Below are 21,334 nucleotides of genomic sequence, written 5' to 3' on the forward strand. Positions count from 1 at the left end.
CACTGTGACACACATGGCAACCCACATCCTTGCTTCCATTTCCGCGCGCCATCTTGTCCCCACAACTCAGCGGAACAGAACGCCTCGCGTGCGTCTTTCAGCACTACAGAGAAAAACAGTCAAAAACTATCTAAAATTAATTCGAATGAATTAAGATACATCGTTCCGACTCTCGCGTGCCTCGTTGGACGCGTTGTAGATATATTCGTTTGGGGTAACGGTCGTTTTATTTCGTTTTGTATTTTAATGGCGTTGTGAAAGCCCTGCCATGGCGGTTAGTCAGCAGCAACAACAGCAGCAGGCCGTGAGCAAACCGGCCGGCGGGAAACACGGCAACGTTTTGCCGTTATGGGGCAACGAGAAGACTATGAACCTCAACCCGATGATCCTGACAAACGTCCTGTCGTCTCCCTACTTCAAGGTGCAGCTGTACGAGCTCAAGACGTACCACGAGGTGGTTGACGAGATTTACTTCAAGGTGGTGAAACAAACCTGGGCCGATGCGCGTGAAGCCCGCGGTTTACTTTTCTATTTTATTTTTATTATTTTAATTTCATGTTATTGATGCTTTGAGTATATGGCTTATTTGTTGTTATTTTTCTTTTTGACTTAAATAGTTTTTTTTTTAATAAACGTATTTTGCTTAGTTTGTTTATTATTATGTGAGCTAAAGTAGGCCATGAAGGCTAACTATGCTAACTAACGTTATTTCAAATGTAGCTACATAAATGGCTAACAGTTACTCTAAAATGAATCTTTTGTCATCAACTCAACCACATGTTGTTCAAAACTCGTATCACTGACTTTCTATTTATATTATAGACTTTCAATATATTACTGACCGCTTCAGTCACCATTTACTTTAATTGTTTAGAAAAGCATTCAACGAAAGTGAATAGTGACTGATAACGTATTTATCGTTCCAGTTTCTACAGTTAAGAACAATAACTGTAGTTCATATCAAGATAAATAACTATAAAGATGGATAACTTTATTTGGGTCGACTCCATCTAACGATAACGTTTTGTTTCATAAGCGCGCCTCTGCATTAATTTCGTTTAACGTTACCGCTTTAAATTCTCGAGCTCTTTAAAGGGATAGTTCACCCAAAAATGAAAATTCAGTCATTTACTCACCCTCAAGTTGTTCCAAACCTGTTTGCATTTCTTTATTCTGCTGAACACAAAAGAAGATGCTTTGAAGAATGTCTGTAACCAAACAGTGTTTTATTCCCAATATAGGCTAATTAAAGTCAATGGGGACCATCAACAGTTTGGTTAACTTACCCGTATTATACAAAATATATAATTTTGTATTCAGCAGAAGAAAGAAATTCATACAGGTTTGTAACAACTTGAGTGAGTAAATGAAGAGAGAATTTTTGGGTGAAATGTCCATTGAAACTGATTGGCTGTCAATGTTTCATCAGCTGCAAAGAAAATGATTATTAAAGTGATTTTAATATGATTCCTTTGTCATCCTTGGTACTATGAACGGCCATTTATTTTTACTACTAAAACTATAACTTTGCTTTATCCAGTACTGTTGCTACAATAAATAAAATATTCTAAGGTATTTTCTATTATAATGATTTTCCACAATTGTAATTTTAAAGAATTATCTGCAAGTAAGTGTTTGTAAGGTTAATATGATTAGTTTCACTAGTACACTAATAAAAGATTTTGATTTAATTTTGAAAAACAGTGTGGTTGGATTGATGTGATTTTGGTGATTATTTAGAACAGTGATGATTTTGAGTTGTATAATATAGTTTTATCCAATTTATTGTCAGGTTTGAAGACATTTAAATAATTAATCTAATTTAAATATCTTTATCAGGTCAACCATGTGGAGCCATGGGAAAAAGGCAGCAGGAAGACAGCGGGACAGACGGGAATGTGCGGAGGGGTAAGTAGAAGTACGTGCCTTGAGACCTCCACAACTTCATCCTCCCATCCTCTTCGTCACTTTGATTAAATAAAGGGAGAGATTCGCTTGATCTAAACATGAGCCTAGCTTTAAATCTCATGATGTTTGTCCTGCAGGTTCGAGGAGTTGGGACGGGTGGGATCGTGTCCACTGCATTTTGCTTGCTGTATAAGCTGTTCACACTGAAACTGACCCGCAAACAAGTGATGGGTCTCATCACCCATACAGATTCGCCCTATATCAGGGCACTGGGTTTTATGTACATCAGGTATGACTCGGATCCACCTCAGATGTTTAACATTTATTGAGTTTCTTTGTTTCAGGAATTTACTTTCAATTGTCTTAGTTTATTAATATTTAGCTTTTTAACATTGCCATGGAGGGTAAACTCATTGCCTTTGCTAAGGAGTATGTAGAGCAGAATAGTCCAGAATTCTCTGAGTCAAAATCTGTTAAGTGGTAATTAAATGTAACACACCATGAAAAACTATATAATCTTTTATTGGAAAATTTAACTCAAACTAAGTTAGATTTTATCTAACTTTGATCAAAGCTTTAATCTTTTAAACAACTGAGTGAAGAACAAATTTATACTTGAGTGCGTTATGTATTAGGCACGTTATCGTCTCTGACAGACAGCATGTTGAAAAGAGACTCTTATCGGAAAGAGACTCATTCAAACCATCAGGTAGTGTGGGTTTTCCAGGAAATGCGTGTACACGCTGGCCCTCTGCTTCTCGTAAATACTAACGTGTATTGTGCACGTTATTTTTTTGACAGACATCGATGTCGTGATATTCAAATGATGTGGATTTGAAAACAGAAGGAATCGTAAGGTAATAATTATTCATTTCTTAGCCGGCAAATATTCGGTTAAGTGAATGCTGCCCATAAGTGTGTTATGTCCAGGTTTTAAGTCCTGATATTCCAACCGACAGCCAGCCTAAGTTTTTGACGGACATGATACCGTGCATAAGGGTTACTTTTCAAACGTGCTGGAGACCTTCTGAATGCTTTTTGAGTAGTTTATTATTCTTATTTTACAAAAATGAAGTTTATGTCATGGCTTAATCTACGTCACACAGACTGACATGTTTGGCTTGTCAAATTTTACATTCAGCTATCGCAAGTTCATTTTTGTACCAGGAAAGGAGTGGTTTAATGCAAAACCTGCTTTTATGGTCTCTTATATCAAAAACCTTTTATTTAAAATGAAGATCCTGTTGTAAATAAGTCAAAATCACTTTTTAAAACTGTTTTTCCATTATTACCCCTTAGCAGATTTTGACTCCTATATGAGATGATAATTTAGGTCTTGGTACATTGTTAGTTTGTATGGTGCATATTTCTTGGTTTGACCACAGCACTTCCCAATGAATATACACTTATCATGTCTCATGTGTATTTCAGGTATACGCAACCTCCTCCTGACTTGGTTGACTGGTATGATGAGTTCCTTGACGACGAGGAGGTATGTCACCACGGGTAATGCCTTAATCTCTCTCTTATTTCTAATGTACATAGTTGTAATCAGAAAGCTTTAGGCCATATGCTGATTGTGATGCACATTGCTGTCCTTCAACCTTTGACCTCATTTGGCTTAATGTTCCCTATAAGATACGCAGTTAAATCACAAGCAAATTCTTTGCAAATGGTCCTTTGAGCTAGATGTGAAGGTGGTTCCTCTGTGGTTAAGTATGAATTCAGTGATTGCTTGCCATATTCTCTTAGCCCAGATAATGGCAGTCTGTATATGACACTATGCCTCAATGGTTCATAGAGATTTCTATTTGATTGAAAATATCAGATATCCATTACTGGGTGCTGGCTCATCTCTCATGCACCTGCACACCCACTAAATATGTTTTTAGTTATATATTATCCATTTAAAAAAATATTCCACTAAAGGAGATCTTATTCGCATTGAGCAAACATTGCTGCCAGGCATGATGGTGGTTATGTGTGTCTCTGGCTGACTGCCCTGTTCTCTCTCCCAGATGGCCCTTGTGATGCGGGTGGATTGGATATGGGGTGTGCTCCACACTCTTGGCTGGCGTTCGTGAGTGCAGTTAGAAAAGCTCACCTACCCACTCCACCCCTTCACACTCACCAGTGCATCATATATGTCAGCTGACCTGCAACCTCCTCAGCATCGCACCTATTTTGAGTCAGTGCATAGTAAGAGACATTGTGGAAGTTAATTATTTTAAGCTCATGCAGTGGTTTGAACTATTAAACATTGATATAATTAACTATTTTCTTAAAAAAAAAAATAAAATACAGACAGGCATTCTTTCAAGTTCCATTTAAAATCATATGTGACCCTGGATCACAAAACCAGTTACAAGTAGCACGGGTATATTTGTGGCAATGGCCAAAAATCTATTGTATGGGTCAAAATTATCTTTTTTTTTTTTTTTTTTTTTTTTATGCCCAAAATCATTAGGATTTTAAGTAAAGATCATGTTCCATTAAGTTATATAGTAAATTTCCTGCCGTAAATACATAAAACATTTATTTTTGTGAGTGAATGCAGCACAATCGTGAACATAAATAGACAACTTTAAAGGTGATTTTCTCAATGTTTCGATTTTTTTTTTATTTTTTTTTTAAGTGTTTAAAAAAAAAAAAAAATTTGCATCCTCAGATTCCAGATTTTCAATAGTTGTATCTCGACCAAACATTGTCATATCCTAACAAACCATACATCAATGGAAAGCTTAGTTATTCAAGCTCAGCTTTCAGGTGATGTATAAATCTCAATTTAAAAAAAAAATTTGACCCATGTGACTGGTTTTGTGGTCCAGGGTCACATATGTATTTAAATGTTGACATGAGACCAGCAGGCTAGAAAATTCCTTTTTATTCTACATAAGGAGGATTGGCCATTACATGACCAGATTTATATACTTGTGAATAAGTTATTCATACAGTGGCATTACTTTTGTATCCATGCTGTTTATTTGCTATCATAAAGTCCAAAATGACAGTGAATCAAACAAAAACAACAATTACTTTAAATACTTAATATTAAGTCAGGTGAGAGCAGAGGTGAAGACTCAGTATTTGGTCATCACAAATAAAGCATTTTATACAGGACAGTTTACAGTGTAATGGCTTTAGGGGTCTAATCATTAGCCTTGTGTTACCAGAGGCCTTGCGATAAGTGCATGTCTAAGTTTGTGGTGTTAATGGTTTTCCTTCCTCTTCCTTGTCTCTGTGATCAGGAGTTGGACGTGAAGGCTGGAGGAGGGTGTGTAATGACGGTCGGAGAGATGCTCCGCTCCTTCCTGACCAAGCTGGAATGGTTCTCAACATTGTTCCCACGAATACCTGTTCCTGTGCAGAAGGCAATTGACCAGCACATGAAGAGCCGACCACGTAAACCCCTGCAAAAAGATGAGCAGGAGGAGGAGGAGGAGGTGGTGGCAACCGATTCAGCAAGGCATGGAGATAGGCGCCGTTCCAGGTACAGTCTTTGTGTGTGGGTGGGCTGAGATTATTTGGCTATCCAGATCAGCCATGATCAGTGTTTGTCGTGTTGTGTTTGAATGACCGCCAACCATTTTTAATGGTTTAAAGTTTCAAAACAAGCCTTGGGATAGGATAAATGTGTTTGTAAACGGAAGCAATCTGTCCCAATTATAACAGTAATTTTGGCACAGATGCATGAAGCTACTTTTTTACCAGTGATGCTTTTTATTTATCTTTTGTTTTGTTCATTTTCCTCCCATTTTCTCTTTCATACTACACATATAATAGACATTCTTGGATTCAAGTCTAAATAATTTTGTTGTGTTGTTGATTAACTGTGGTAAATGTCTGGCAGCTGCATTGTAACAATTGACATCTGTTCATAAGAAGTTTTGTGGTGTAGCTACTCTGACTGTCATGTGTTTTCCTTTTTTTTTTTTTTTTTGTCATGAATTTACTCCCAGTATCATGTAGAATGTAGAAATATTGTAGATTATGAGGAGTCTTCAATCTCATTTGAGTTTACATAATTTAAACAGTAGCCCACAATTTTGTTCTCCATTTTAGACTGTAGTTCCTTTTGAAATGCATAAATTAATTTCTACTATGAGTTACTTAACTACAGCAGATACTGTCTTTCATATCTTGTAATGTTATAATGTAAGAAATATTATTGCTATTACAAAATTACCTCACTCTCCTATTTGACAAGGTGTCTTGTGTATGTGCTCTGTTCAGTGATTTGTGTTATGTGTGTTAAGGACACCTAGGAAAAGTCAGAGTCCCAAGAGGTCCCAAAACCGTTCCCGGAGTCGCAGCCATCACAAAGAAAAACATGGTGCCAGCTTCGACCGCGAACTGGAAAGAGAACGAGATCGTCAACGCAAAGAAAGGGAGGGAAAGGACCGGGATAGAGACAGGGACCGAGAGAGAGACAGGGAGAGAGACCGAGATAGACGACGTTCCAGAACACCAGACCGAACCACAGAACGTCGACACAGCCGTAGCAAGGAACGACGTCGGAGTCTCAGTGCAAGCCGGGAGAAGCGGAATGAGAGGAAAGACAGAGATAAAGAGAGGGAGGCAGAGAGTGAGAGAGAGCGTAGTCGCAGGAAAGACAGAGAGCATCATAAAGATCGGGAGAGGTCAAAAGACAAGAGAAGTAAGGGAGAGGGAGAAGAGCGGAGGCACAAGGAAGATAAGGAGGATAGAAAGCACAGGGAAGAAAAAAAGAGCAAGCGCTCAAGGAGCAGAAGCAGAGACAGGAAACACAAAACCGAGCGATCTAGCAAGAAACGCTCTCGCTCAGGTAGCAAGAGCAGGCAGGAAGCAGGGGAGGAGAAGAACAGGAAGCGGGATCACAGCCATAGTAAGGAACGGTCACACAAGCGCAGTCGCAGCAAAGAGCGCTCGCACCGTCGAGAATCCAGCAATGGACGAGAAAATGTAAAACAAGATCGCCACAGTCCCGAACCAGGTGAAAGAACAAACAGTGTTCGAGCGGAGTCTCCCTGATCCAAGTCTGTCTCCATCTGCTCTCTCAGATTCCCTCTGCACCTTTATTCCGGTCCCTCTCTTATTACTTCATGTCCTTATCTATAATCCTCTTGTGCACCACTTGTGTTGAAATAAACAAATGGAAAAGCCTGGATTTTTTTTTTTTTTTTTTATCCGCCAATTGTGTAGATATTAAAAATGTCATTTTCTCTCAGTTGCTCGTTACTGATGTCTGGACTGAAAATGGCATTTTAAAAACTTTTTTTTAGTCCATTTTCTCCCCAATTTGTTTTCAGGATTCTCACAAATGGCTTTGTACATAGAGCTCAGAGAATGTTTTAAATTTCAACAGAGTTGACCACAGAGTTAAGTTTGTGCACAGGCTGCTGAAAGCTGTGCTGACATTGCTGTTTGATTCATTGCTCTGTTGCATCTCGTTTTCTAATAAAAATTCTTGTATGAAATAGAATTGCCCAGTTGTGTTTATTTTTAATGTAATTAAGCAAAAGAGTCTAACAGTTGGAGTTCTGCAAGTAAAAATGTCTTATTTTGATAGTTTACGCTAACATGTAAACCTTTCAAGGCAAACCTTCCGTGATCTTTCAGGTTGTTAAATTAAGACGTGCTTTGCTGTGTGATTTCAGCTTTATTTTTAAAAAGGTAATTGTCAATTTATATGTGCTGTACTGTACTACCCATAATCCTAGAGTGAGATCTGAAATGTTACCATTACTATAGAAGAGAGAAAATCAGTAAGACTTGTGGCTACCTATTCCCATGAAGCATTGTGAGTGATGTAGTCAGTCCTACTCTTGAAATTACTTGAACATGTTAAGTTTTTTATTGAACCATTATTTCTGAATCAGTTATATCTGTTACATTGGCTTATGGGATGAGTAGTTAATTCAGAGATGTTTAATACAGTAGTTAACAGTGCTTTTTTGTGCTCAGAATAGGTCACTGTTGTGTCCTTGTCAACTCATCATATAAGAACATAAATTTTATTGGAACAGCAGGTGTTTTGTGTATAGTTATTTATTTTACATGTGCTTTACATGTCATAATTTATAAGACTGAATACATGGAGAAATGCTCTTTGTGTTTAATAACTTGACTCGTATACAAAAACAGGAATGTGTATATATAGGCTTTAAGTATTTGGTGTTGCATAAAAGTAAATCCTTCAGCCAGAAAAAAGAAAAAAAAAAATGTGAAAAACATTTTAAAAGAAGCCATGTTAATCTTTTACCCAGTCAATCTATTCCACCCATAAATATTGTGAAAAAAAAAAAAAAAACTTGAACTGGAATATAATGTAACATGCAAAAGTATCAAAGAGTTTTGAGAGTTCTCGAAGGCAAGAGTTTGAGTGCGACGAGATGCATTCACTCAGAGTTGGGCAGGCCTGGTGTGGAGAGAAGGTGGTTAATACTAGCAGGCTTTTCAATTTGTTTAAAACTTCTCGAAAACACTTTAAAGTGTTAAGCAAAGCTGTTGTGGATGAATCTTTAAACAAACAGTTGTCAATGGAATCACTCAACTGCATGTAAAAGGAGGCTGTGAGGGATAGACAGTTTTTTTTTTTTTTTTTTTTTTTTTTTTTTTAAGGAAGCACAGTGTCCACTGAAAGAGATTTTCCATGTTTTAGCAACTTAATGATCAACAAAGTAGCACACCAGACTGTACCTCATGGTCTCATTTTCTTTAGTTAAGTTGAATATGTAATTTTCCCTAACTAGGCCAATTTCTCCATTTTGAGAAATGAAAACATTTCCATAAATTGTTCTTAATTTTCAGTTGTTACTGAGCATCATCTCACCTTTCTGACTTCGAGCCAGGTCTCACCTCCTGCGAACGGCTGTCACTGCCAATTGATGAACATGGTCAAAGGTTACAGGACTTCACCAAAACAAGATACATTTTGACAACCCATGTTTCTGCTGATCTGATGTTTCATTATTTGTTACTTGTACTACTTACCTAAAACAGGCACTGAGTCTTCACTTTGTCCAGCAGCATTGAGGGCAGTTACGACAATGTTACCGCTACTGAAATTGGTGATGGAGCAGAGGAGCTGTGAGGTCATGCAGAGTTTGATCCTACCAGAGGAAGTGACCCCATACGCGGTGTAGTTCGTAGCAAATAAAGACTCATGCCATGCCACTACTGCCAATGATGCAGAGAATGTCACATTTAGAGGGGCACAAGGTACTGGGGGGGAAAGAAATAAATGAACAGATGAGTAATGTATGTATTTGCAATTTAAGGATCTTCATTTCCCATTTAAGAGTGTAGGAAGGTAGTGCTATGATGATTAAACATTGTGCACCTGTGGTTCCAGTGACCGCAACAGACTCGGCGCTTGAGGCGGCAGAGTTCCTCGCCCTGATGGTTGCGCTGTAGGAGGAGCCACAAGGGAGGGGCATCTCAAAGAACGTGCGACTTGTCCAATAGGAGGTGAGGTCAAAGAGTGCCTCGCTATTGCCCTGAATGCTGCCCTTGAGTCCAAAGAGGTATTCAGAATTAGGGCAACTCACAGTAGACCAGGACGCCCTCAAGATCTGAGTGTCATTCACTACTGTACGAGGGACAACCCTCAACCCAGCTGGAGGACAGGGAGCTGAGGGAAAGAGATGGACAACAAGACTTAAAACCTGTTTTCCCAATGGGAATCGCAAAGAAACAGAACCAAAATGTTAGTATCTGCCTTTACAATGGATTTTCCTGTTCTATACTCAAATTTTGTGTAAGTTGCAGCTGTTAGGCTTTCACATTTGGTCTGAACCTAGAGGTCCTTTTCATGTTATATCCGATTTGTAAACACATCTTCAACATAAGTTGCTGCTAACCATAATGACTAGGTGACTAAATTTAGTTTTGCCGCTGCTCTTGTAGATCTTTGAATATCTTGTAATCCGTCATCAGAAGCAATTCACATCAGCAAATTTGGCCAAATTGCTTTCATACTAATTAACAACTGTACTACAGTGGACTTAAACTGTAGTCCTCCCTTTTCAAGCAAATGTGGGTGTGGTCCTTTTGGTGGACACGCAAGTACAGAAAGCATTACAACCAAAAGAACCAAACGTTGATGTCAAACAGATTCAAGTCTACTCTAAAAGCACTAGTATGAAACATCCTTAGGGGAAATCTCAAATACTTGCAGATCAGTTCAAAGAAAGCAGATAATTGTTGTACCTGCTCCACCAATTTGAGGTTTACTCAAGGAACTGTTGCAGGTGCCATCTGTTGCCTGCACTGTAAAGTTGTACACGGTGCCGCACACTAAGCCCATCAAAGTACAGGAAGTCTCCGTGTTCTGGCAGTAGACCTTTGTGGCATTTTCTGACTGGGCAATTCCCACATAGGCCACTGCCCCTGTACTACCCACCCATGACAAGGAGGCACTACTGTTCACGCATTGTAAGTTTGCAGTTACATTGGTTGGCTCACATGGCACTGCAGAATAAAGACATCGCAATGAAAGTTTGTACAATGTAAAAATCTTGGTCACATCATTTAAAGAAAAAGAGTTTGTCACTCTTACCTGTTTTGAATGTGACATTAGTACTTGGCAGACTGGTGCAGTTCTCATTACTGGCTAAAACGGACACATTGTAGGTGTTGCTGCAGTGCAGGTCAGTTAGTGTGCAGTTATTGTATGAGGTATTGCATGTCTTTAAGTCTCCATCTCTGCTGACAGCAGTAAGCAGGTATGACTGCGCCACGTAAGATGGCTCCCATGACACAAACACAGCCTTTGACTGACAGTCTGTATAGGCCTGTACTTGTGAGGGCTGACAGGGCGCTGCAGAGGATCAAAGGAAGAAATGAGAACAACCTGAATATGGTGCAATGAAAGCACATGTAAAATTGATATATAGATATAGATCAAGGGTGTCCATTCTTCTCTGGGAGGACCACCTTCCTGAAGAGTTTAGCTTCAACTTTAACCAGCCAATGAAGGTCAACTCTACGAGAAGGTTGTTCTCCTGGAGCAGGATTAGAAACCCCTGGTTTATAAAGTGCAGTTGCAATTATTTAACTAGAAAAGTCCCACAATGCAGATGCTATCGTGTATCAAGTGGTTGTTAGCACTTTATTATGTGACTTCTGTTCTGGGTGGTTGTTCACTGGTTAGGTCAAGAGCCCATCCCCAGATGTCTATGATAGTCTGGTCCCTAAATATGTCTCAGGTCTCTTCTCTAAGTATAACCTCTATATAGGTATAACAATACTGATGGTTGTACCGGTTCTGATCTTGTAGGGTGGGCTGCGAAGGCTGCTGCATTGGTTGGCCGAAGCAGCCACAATGATGGTGTACTCTTTGCCGCACTGCACATTGGTAAGGTTGCAGGAAGAGGTGGAGCTATTGCAGGAAATGAAGGCACGGTCTTGATCCTCTGCTGTGACAATGTAGAGGGAATTTCCTCTGCGTGCCCTCTGCCATTGTACCATGATAACAGAACTTTGGCATTCAGCCACCACCACGATGGATGACAAGGCACAAGGTGCTGGAGAGAGAGATAACAGACATTAAGACTAAGAGACCCAGGGTCTCGAATGAGAGGGCTGAAGCTCTCAGGTGTACTTGCCTGTCTCCAGCTGAAAGCTGTTGCTGGGTGGGCTCAGGCAGGCAGCATTTGAAGCAGTGACTTGGAAGGTGTAGCTCTTTCCACAACCCAGGTCAGGCACATTACAAGTGGAGTTTGCGCTGGAACACGTGGTATTTTGACCGTCGTCCCCAACAGCCAGCACTGTGTAAGAATCTGCACCCTTATCCACTTCCCATGATACCCATGCGGAGTTAGTGACACAGTCCACTGTACCATTAACCCCCTGTGGGGTACATGGAGCTGTAGAGAGAAGAGCATAAGTGCATAAGGAAAGTATGGATATTGAAATGTATCTATCAATGCATCCATCCATCCATTTGTAACAGAGAGCATTCTAGTGTTAGTGTCCAACCTGAGGCGATGTTGAAGCCACTGCTTGCTTGACTCTGACAGCTGCCCCTCAGTGCCACCACACTGATGTTGAAGCTCTCTCCACAGGGCAGATGTGCGATGGAGCACTGCGTGTTTGTGCTGTTACAGGAGGAAATCACACCAGTGCTCTGGGACTCAATTTCCACTCTAAACTGGCTGGCATCCACTGCTGGGCTCCAGCTCACCAGCACAGACCCTGAATCACACTGCACATTTGCAGATACGTTATGAGGTGGACATGGAGCTGAGAAAAGAGAAAAGGAACCAATCAGTTATTGAACGGGTGGGGAAGTACCAAACATTTCAGCAGGAAACGATAAAAGGTAAACCAATAAATCAATGATGGTATACTCCTTGTTGCACTGCAAATGCTATACAGCAGGGTTCACCAATCTCGGTCGCTGTCCTGCAGAGTTTAGCTCCAACACACCTGTTTGAAAGTCTCTAGTATGCCTAGTGAGACCTTGATTAGCTGGTTCAGGTGTGTTTAATTGGGGTTGGAGCTAAACTCTGCAGGACAGCGGCCCTCCAGGACCGAGATTGGTGAACCCTGCTATATAGCAATGTTAGAGCAAGTTAGCAAACCTACTCATGTCACATGCAAAGTCATAACACAATGTAGAAGTCTTGAAGGTACAGTAGCTTGTAAAAGTTTTTGCATTGTGGCATTATTTTCATGACAATGATGTAAATTTCTCATTCCCGTCAAAATTCTCATTCCCGTAATTACCATACTTTCAACAGATATTTTTTTGTAGTTACTCTAACTATATTACAACATTTTAAAATTAAATGTAAAATATAGTTTATTTAAATATTTTGTTTTTTGCATTACAGCAATGATAATTAGGTAAAAATGTGCTTTATTGCTCTGAAAATAATTGTTAAAAAAATAAGCCAAAAACTTAATTAAGGCTAAAAGTAGACTTCTTATCCAGATCATTTTCCACCTCAAAATCAAAACATGTTCTTTAAACATTTGATGAGATTTACCTTTATGTTAGAGAGGGGTTGAAAAATGGTAAATCTAAATTACAACTTCTGCTGGTGAAAGAAAGCTTCAGAGAAACATAAATACTACTAAATGTTTAATGAAATCATTCTTGATAGGCCTTTGTATATATTTGGTTGCTAATTAAGTTGACATACAGTTGTCTTTACTTGATAAAGTAAAATCCTCACACACGCACCTGTTTGCACTTGAGACATAGTACTCTTCACGCCCCCGCAGCCACTGGCCATTGAGTAGACAGAAACATTATAATTCTGACCACACTGCAGTTCTTGCAGATTACAGGAGGCAGTGGTGGTGTTACAAGAGTAGGAATGGCCATCATTAGACACGGCCACAGCCATGAAAGCCTCCGCCCCGTTGGCTTGTACCCACGACACAGACACAACACTACCATTGTGGATGTCGCAAAGCAAAGATGTCTGAACATTGCTAGGTGCACATGGAGCTAAATAGAGAGAGAACAGGGACCATTTTAAAGGACATTCATTATAAGTCGTTACAATGTTGATTATCATACACCTGCATGGTCATTTTGTATCTTTGTGTCTTTTGAACATATGACAACAGATTAGAATATCCCACATCAGAAATTGCATTAAATCTGAGCTCTGTCATCAGGTGCACAACAGAAGCAGTGGACTCACCTGACTGCAAAGTGAGGTACGTGTTGCTGTTGTCACAAACTCCATCCACGGCAGTGACGGTAAGGTTATATCTCTGGCCACAGTGCATTCCGGATAATGTGCAACTGTGGTCAGAGCTCGTGCAGTTGATGCGATGTCCGTCAGAACCAGCAGCCTGGACCGTGTGATGCGTGAGGTTATCAGTGAGCTCCCAAGTTACAACAGCAGAGTTTGTGTCGCAGTTGAGAAAGGCGCTAGCATTCTGTGGCTTACAGGACACTAAAGTGAAATGAAATATTAACAATTACCATAATTAACAAAATAATACTTACACCGGCAGTAAAAGTGATAATCTTTCAGTTATTTTGGGAAGCACTTTTTGGTAACACTTTATTTTACAGTGTCCTTGTTACACATGTTATATGTAATTACTGTAGTAGTAACTATAAAGTATCCATACTTACATGCAACTAACCCTAAACCTAATCATGACCGTAACCCTATAGTAAGTTAAATTATTATTACTAAACACTTAAATGTATAATTACACTGTAACATGGACACCTTAAAATTAAAGGTTACACAGTAATATTAAGCAACTACATGCACTTACTATAGGGTTAGGGTAGGATTAGGATTTGTTTGAGGGTTAGTTGCATGTAATTATGCATAATTTACTGTTATTACTATGGTAAGTACATGTAACATATGTAACAAGGGCACTGTAAAATAAAGTGTTACCAAATTTAGGTACCTGTACTCAGCACAACTGGTTGGCTCTGTGCAGTGGAGCAGCTCCTGTCACTCGCGCTGACAGCCAAACTATAGTTCATCCCACAGAGCAGGTCTGAGAAGACACATGCTGTTCCAGTGCTGTTACACACTGAAGCATAGCCACCACTACTCCAAGCAACTGCGGAGTAGGAAACGGCACCTACGCTTTGATCCCAGGATACAGACACATCTCCAGTCGTACAGTTTACTCTGCCCTGCACTTGACCAGGTACGCATGGCACTGCAAAGAAAAAAGTTTGACAATTAAAACTTGACTTATATTGTTAGAATTTTCATTCAAAATGTAACCAACAGTCATGCTGGTGTCATAATATTTCAATACTGAATTTTGATTTTGTTTGCATGCTGAATTATACTTTTTTTTTATGGAAATAAAGGAGGTAACAGAGGATACAAAACTGGAGGCTGTACCAGTGTTTATTTCTAAGGTGGAACCTCCTGATGTGTTGCATTGCTGGTTTACTGCAATGACGCTGACATTGTACGAGGAGCTACAATGCAGCGTTTGCAGTTTGCATTGCTGTGCAGTCGTGTTACAGGCATTCACTGGACCTTCAGGTCCCTCTGCAACCACCAGGTAAGACGCCGCCCTGTGGCTGATGTTCCATCTTATAGTTATAAAGTTAGACAAACAGTCCAGCTCAGACACCAAATTCTGAGGAACACATGGAGCTGGGAGAGAACAGAACAGGAAAACCATTTGAGATTTGAGATATGAGTCATTCTCAACAGACTATATAGAAGTCAATGTATCAGTGTTTTCTGTATTACCTGTTGACAGGTTAGCAGGTGAACTCTGTGCACTTCTGCATTGCTGGTTAATGGCTTTGACAGTGATCTGGTACTGTTGACCACAGAGCAGCTCTGATAGGAAGCCACTGGTAATGTTGGTACTGAATGCCAGTGTGTTCCCATTTCCACTTACTGCTTCCACTGCATATGTCTCAGCTCCAGCACTGGAAGCCCAGCTCAGAGTGCCCAGCCCCGTGCCACAGTCCAGGATGGGCGTCAAAGCTTGAGGGACACATGGGGCTAAAGAACCAGAAAACAGAACAGCATTGAAACTTTCATGAGGTTTGTGCTTACTTGCATAAACAAGAACAGAAAATGTCTGGGTATTATGAAAGATTTACTATAGCTTTTATTTCAATATTTGGTTTGTATTGAACTTTAGAAAATGTAATAATAATAATTTATAATCAGAAGTGTCAATCTCTTGTGATGAAAATTATTTTCATTGCAAAAACAAAAACCCCAAAATAATATTTTTCTTCAGTATCCATGTCTTGTTTTCAACTAAAAACATCTATACATTCTTAAAATAAGATAAATCCAGCAACCTAAATTTGGATACAATTGCCTCAAAAGTATTTAGAGACATTGTATGAATTTCATTGCTAAATATCAAGCCATAGAATCTGGCCATAATCTGCTAAAAAATGTGCTCCTTGTTCAGAACTAATTTAACACTTCTTAATCATTTTTATGATTACTTTTTACCAACTGAATCACAGTCACTATTTCACAATATTACTATTTTTACTGTATTTTTAATCAAATTATTTATTCCAAACTTTTGACAATATACATATATAGCTTTAAAATGTAAAACATTTATTTTCTAAAATATTTTAAATAAACGCAAGTGTCAAAAGAATATTTTTATCTAATGCACATGCATATATATATTTTTTAATTACATTTAACTGACATGTAAATTGTAAGCATGTAAACTACTCATTCATCCTACAGATGGAAACCCATGGTATATTTATCATTACAGTGTCTTACCCATGTGTATGTAGGTGCTGTTGCTACGTGTACTCGTGCAGCTGCTGTCATTGGCAGTAACACTGACGTTATAGATTTCACCACAATGCAGGTCCTCCCAGGTGCAGCTGGTCCCATTAGTGACGCACAGGTGTGTGTGTCCATCATTACCTGTTGCTTTGGCAGTGTACATGTTTGCCCCATCGCTTGGGCCCCAGCTGACAGAACCCAGCTGGTTGTTACATTCCACATGTGTCACGAGATTATGGGGCGTGCAGGGCGCTGGATCACAACACATTACAAAGGTAAGTCAACCCATTTCATACAGTACTGCCTCAAATCAAATGTATAAGCATAGCAACAGAGATCAACTTGAATTATTTGCACAGTACAGCAGTTTTATGTATAATTTCAGGAACATACCGAGTCTGAAAACGGCAGGGTCGCTCAGTGGACTGTCACAGTTATCGTTTTGCCCTTGAACAGTCACGTTGTAACTTTGTCCACAGAGCAGTGACACAGACAGGCTAGTAGAAGTGGTGTTAAAGGCTATGATATATCCCAGACTCCCTGTTGCCGTCACAATGTAGGATAACACCCCTTTGGCATTTGACCAGTCGAGCGCCACCATCTCACTGTTGCATGACATGTGAGCAGTCACATTCTCTGGTCTGCAAGGGTCTGGAGAAGTGAAGGGGGATTGTTATATTGTACCAATGTTTAGAGTTATTCTATAATCATTTAAGTAAAAAAAAAAATGAAAAATAAAAAAATAAACATTGTTATTATTATTATTATTATTATTAATAGTAGTAGTACAAACAAAAATATTAAAATATGAACAAAAATATATATATAAAAACAAATTATTGATGCTAATAATTAAATCAGATATTAATAAAAAATGTTTAAAAACATCATAAAATAAAAAATAAGTAGGGTTGAGAATGGAAAATCAATTCAAATTCTGGAATCGGATACCTAAGGTAATAATAATCGGAATCATCGGAAACGTTAAAATTCAAACGATATCAAACCCTATAAAAAAATGTTAATGTTATTAAAACTAATGTTATAAATATATATGAAAGGCTTACACTTTTCTTTCTGTTTTTTTGATTAAAGGCCCAAGGTTTTGTGAAGGGTTTTTACACTGCATAATGAGTTTACACTGCAAACCTGTAGTGAGGTACACAGGTGCGCTGGCACTGCTTTGGCAGAGGCCGCTGTAAGCGGTGACAGTAAACGCGTAGGTCTCTCCACAGCCCAGATTAGAGAAGGAACAAGTGGAGGAGGTGGAGTTACAAAGCTCCTGGCGTACTCCTCCTGCACCGAGGGCTCGGGCGGTGTAGAAATCCACTCCTTCTCTCGCCTCCCAAGACATCACGGCCGTGTTGTTGCCGCACACCTTATCGGCTGCCGCCCGCAGTGGCACACAGGGTCCTGCGGAGGGGTCACAGAAAAGTTGGACCATAATTAGCCTAATTAACTTTTAACCCCTTCTACCGTGTAATGGATTGCAAACTCACTGGACCGGAACGTGGCGTTGGTGGCGGAGGTGATTTGGCACTGCTGGTTCGTAGAGGTGAAGGTGAGGTTATAGAGTTGTCCACACTGCAGGGACGAGATGTTACAGTTGTTCTGTTGGGATGAGCAGGAGAACCTTTGGCCTCCTGATCCCAAAGCCGTCACAGAGTAATTCTCCGCCCCGGCCATGATGCTCCAGGACACTAGAGCTGAATCTGTAGCACAGTCCACAATGGCAGACACACTGCTGGACAGACATGGTGCTGAAAAATATAGAAGAATATTTTTCAATACTTACAATACTTGTATCCTTTTTGCTAGCACATATTTTATTTAACACAGTTATCTTAGAAAAAAGGTTCATTGGGGCTCTTTATTGAACCTTAGGGTTTTTAATGCCAAAAAGGTTTGTGAAATGTCTTAAATGATTGCATTTTTCTACTGATAAAGTATGTTTACAAGCTGTTAAATTCATATAATGTCAAATTTCAAAATTTATTTAAACTAAATCCATAAAATGATCCGATGATGGGAACCACTAAAATGTTCTATAAATGAAGTACCTGACAAAACCCTTTGAACTTCTAAAAACCTTTTATTCTAAGAGTGTATGATACCCTAACATTAAAGTGAAATGCTGAGAAACAGTTACTTCTGAAATTTGTTTCTAAATTAATTATCCAAAATAATAAGACAGTAATCCGGAACATGGTAATTTCTGATTTAATTTAGACTTTTTTTTTTTAAATTCAACCTTAAGTACTATATTATACGGTATATTTTAGGTACTAGGTTTTTTATTTGTTTTGTCCTTACAGACCTGATGTCATATTGACCCCTATGCTGTCAGAGCTGTTGAACTCCTCTCCGATGGCACGGACTCTGACATAGTACACTTCTCCACAGGTGAGATCAGGTAAACTGCAATATGTGTGATCTGTCCGACAGGAAGTGGAATGACCATTTTGCCCATCCAGGAACGCAATGTATCCCACTGCAAACTGGCTAGGCTCCCAGGAAACAGTTGCATTGAGGGTGGTGCAGTTTATGCTAGCTTTGACGTTCTGAGGAGGACAGGGTTCTGAAATGACACAAAGTAAATAAGATTGCATTGACTGAACACTTTAAATTTCAATCTGCTCCTCACACAATACTGTAATATGGCTTTAAAAGACTTAGAATGTCGTACACAAATAGTATGGACTACTTATACGTGTCCCTTTTTTAGCTCAGTCATTCAGGTTTGTTATTTTTAACATCATGAATAATGACAGAATTTAAATTTTTTAGTGAATATTCCTATAAAATCAGTGGTCACATGACTGACCCGTCTTGATTGGATTATAGGTCGCAGTGACATTGCAGGCACTGTTGCGAGTCGCCACGCTGATATTGTAGATCTGGCCACAGCTCATGTCTGTCAAGGTGCAGCTCGTGTTAGAGGTCGCACAGGTCACTGTCAGGCCCTCGGGGGTCACAGCCACTGCTGTGAAGTTGGCGGCCCCTTTAGTGACGTCCCAGGAGAGCCGAGCGGTGGAAGGACTGTACTGAGCTGTCAGATGCTGAGGAGCACACGGACCTGTAATGGTATGATTACAGCTTAGTTTTCTTCATTTGATGTTTTAAAAAGCATGAAATAATTTATCATAAGCCTCATGTACACATTTCATAGCATAATTAGTCACTTTACTATATATATTTTTTTAAATATATATATTATATATATACAGTCAAACCAAAATTTATTCAGACACTTTCAACATTTCTCACATTATCAGAATATTCGCTATAGTTTAGAAAATGGTTATGCAATATGACAAGAACTCGGAATTGTCAAATCAATTTATATTTCACTGGTTTTGGCCATCAGGTGTCTGAATAATTTTTGGTACCCACAATTAATTTTTGGGTATAATATGTTTGATAATATGTCCTGCACCCACTAGTAAAAATAATAAAAGTCTGAATAATTTTTGGTTTGACTGTGTGTGTGTGTGTGTGTGTGTGTGTGTGTGTGTGTGTGTGTGTGTGTGTTATATATATATATACACACACACATATTTAACTATTTTACTAATATATATATATATATATATATATATATATATATATATATATAATAGTAAAATAGTTGAATGGAGTGGAAGGGGAAAACCAAATCTCTTACAAAACTGGCAAACACAAGCAAATCAGATTCAGTAAACCTCACCTGTGATCAGGGAGCCTGTCATCTGTGCACTGGAATTGCATGTGGATCCCAAAGTCTGTACGTTCACCATATACTCATTGTCACACTGCAGGTTGCTCAGCACACAGTGCGTGACGGAGCTGTTGGATGTACAGCCAGTCCTGTTGTCCAGCAGTGCCAAGGCAGAGACAACGTATCCCTGAGCACCTGCACCGTACTGCCATGACACAGTGGCTGTTCCTAGCTGACAATCCAACACTGCCCTGATGGAGCTGGCTGCACAGGGAACTATGGGTAAAAGCAGAAGAGACACTGAGAATGAGAACATTTAATTGGAGCACAGAGTTTTTCATATGCAAACATGGCGAACAAAGATTGAAATGTTCAGAAGTTTGGCGGTGGTATGATTTCTTTATGTTCCTGAAAGTATTCTCTTATGCTCACCAGGGCTGCATTTATTTGATCGAAAATACAGTATTATTATGAAATATTATTGCAATTTAAAATAACTGTTTTCTATTTTATTTTAAAATGTAATTTATTCCCGTGATGGCAAAGCTGAATTTTCAGCATCATTACTCCAGTCTTCAGTGTCACAAGATCATTCAGAAATCATTCTAAAATGATGATTTGCTGCTCAAGAAACATATTCTAATTATTATCAATGTTGAACAGTTTTGCTGCTTGATATTTTTTGGAAACTGTGAAACATTGTGAAATCATTTGTAACATTATGAATATTTTTACTGTCACTTTTGATCAATTTAATGCATCCTTGCTGAATAAAAGCATTAATTTCTTTAGCAAAAAAAAAAACAATCTTACTGACCCCAAACCTTTGAACAGTAGTTTATCATGAAAATGCTCTATATGCATAGAATAGCAAAATGAGCATGTACAGAACATAGTAGTCTGGGTGCTGTGTCCTACAATTAATTTAGTGCAAAGATATTTTTCACACAAAAAGAGATTTTACGCATCTTTCCAAATCTTTTCCAAAATCTTAACCAAATTCCACTCACTGAATTAAATGTGCACTGCAAAGGAATCAGGTCATGTGACAAACTGTTTGAAAATGTTCCATAATGTGTTTTACACCATTTTTTGCCGTGTATACAGTGTTTACTGCACAGTATGTGGACAGCAGCTCTGAACATAGTAATTCATTTAGCAGAGGGTCTATGGCTACAGAGTATAGAGAATAATATTAAAATATATGCTTGTATGTTTAGATGTACCTGAGTTAGTGTTCACTGTAGCACTTGGAGGGCTGCTGCACAGATTATCTGATGCCGTCACATTAACGTAGTACAGCTGACCACACCTGAGCCCTGTCACGTTGCACTGCGAGCCTGCAGACTGGCAGGTGGTGGAGAGTCCATTGCTGTCCTGCACAGTGGCTGTGTACTGCTGTCCTCCTGCACTGGATGTCCATGATACCACTAAAGCAGCTGAGGAACAATCCACGGTGGGCACGACATTCCTTGGTGTGCAAGGCACTAGAACACAAAAAGCAAGAAAAACCGTT

General features: G+C 39.1%; 2 protein-coding genes across 2 annotated transcripts in view; one reads left to right on the forward strand and one right to left on the reverse strand.

Annotated features, from left to right (window-relative positions):
* Positions 1–8,210, forward strand: prpf38b (pre-mRNA processing factor 38B). The gene is made up of 6 exons (XM_081375356.1): positions 1–478; positions 1,840–1,908; positions 2,046–2,197; positions 3,340–3,400; positions 5,157–5,398; positions 6,165–8,210. Exons 1-6 carry the CDS (start codon positions 269–271, stop codon positions 6,916–6,918), a joined length of 1,488 nt encoding a protein of 495 aa, XP_081231482.1. The 5' UTR covers positions 1–268; the 3' UTR covers positions 6,919–8,210.
* LOC308696705 (uncharacterized protein) overlaps positions 7,722–21,334 on the reverse strand; it is a gene marked incomplete at its 5' end in the record, with an annotated part of 21,953 nt that continues 8,340 nt past the window's right edge. Inside the window, 22 exons of the mRNA XM_081375599.1 lie at positions 7,722–8,305; positions 8,720–8,764; positions 8,881–9,111; positions 9,230–9,520; positions 10,099–10,359; positions 10,448–10,708; positions 11,151–11,414; positions 11,496–11,756; positions 11,869–12,132; positions 13,079–13,348; positions 13,548–13,805; positions 14,281–14,541; positions 14,733–14,993; positions 15,093–15,353; positions 16,113–16,373; positions 16,515–16,772; positions 17,271–17,534; positions 17,621–17,881; positions 18,439–18,699; positions 18,946–19,197; positions 19,828–20,094; positions 21,045–21,305. Coding sequence (XP_081231725.1) covers positions 8,742–8,764; positions 8,881–9,111; positions 9,230–9,520; positions 10,099–10,359; positions 10,448–10,708; positions 11,151–11,414; positions 11,496–11,756; positions 11,869–12,132; positions 13,079–13,348; positions 13,548–13,805; positions 14,281–14,541; positions 14,733–14,993; positions 15,093–15,353; positions 16,113–16,373; positions 16,515–16,772; positions 17,271–17,534; positions 17,621–17,881; positions 18,439–18,699; positions 18,946–19,197; positions 19,828–20,094; positions 21,045–21,305 — 5,252 coding nt within the window. The 3' untranslated portion in view covers positions 7,722–8,305; positions 8,720–8,741. The remainder of the gene's footprint in view (positions 8,306–8,719; positions 8,765–8,880; positions 9,112–9,229; positions 9,521–10,098; positions 10,360–10,447; positions 10,709–11,150; positions 11,415–11,495; positions 11,757–11,868; positions 12,133–13,078; positions 13,349–13,547; positions 13,806–14,280; positions 14,542–14,732; positions 14,994–15,092; positions 15,354–16,112; positions 16,374–16,514; positions 16,773–17,270; positions 17,535–17,620; positions 17,882–18,438; positions 18,700–18,945; positions 19,198–19,827; positions 20,095–21,044; positions 21,306–21,334) is intronic.

Source organism: Scardinius erythrophthalmus (genome assembly GCF_964197995.2).
Source record: "Scardinius erythrophthalmus genome assembly, chromosome: 9".
Classification (NCBI taxonomy): Eukaryota; Metazoa; Chordata; class Actinopteri; order Cypriniformes; family Leuciscidae; genus Scardinius; species Scardinius erythrophthalmus.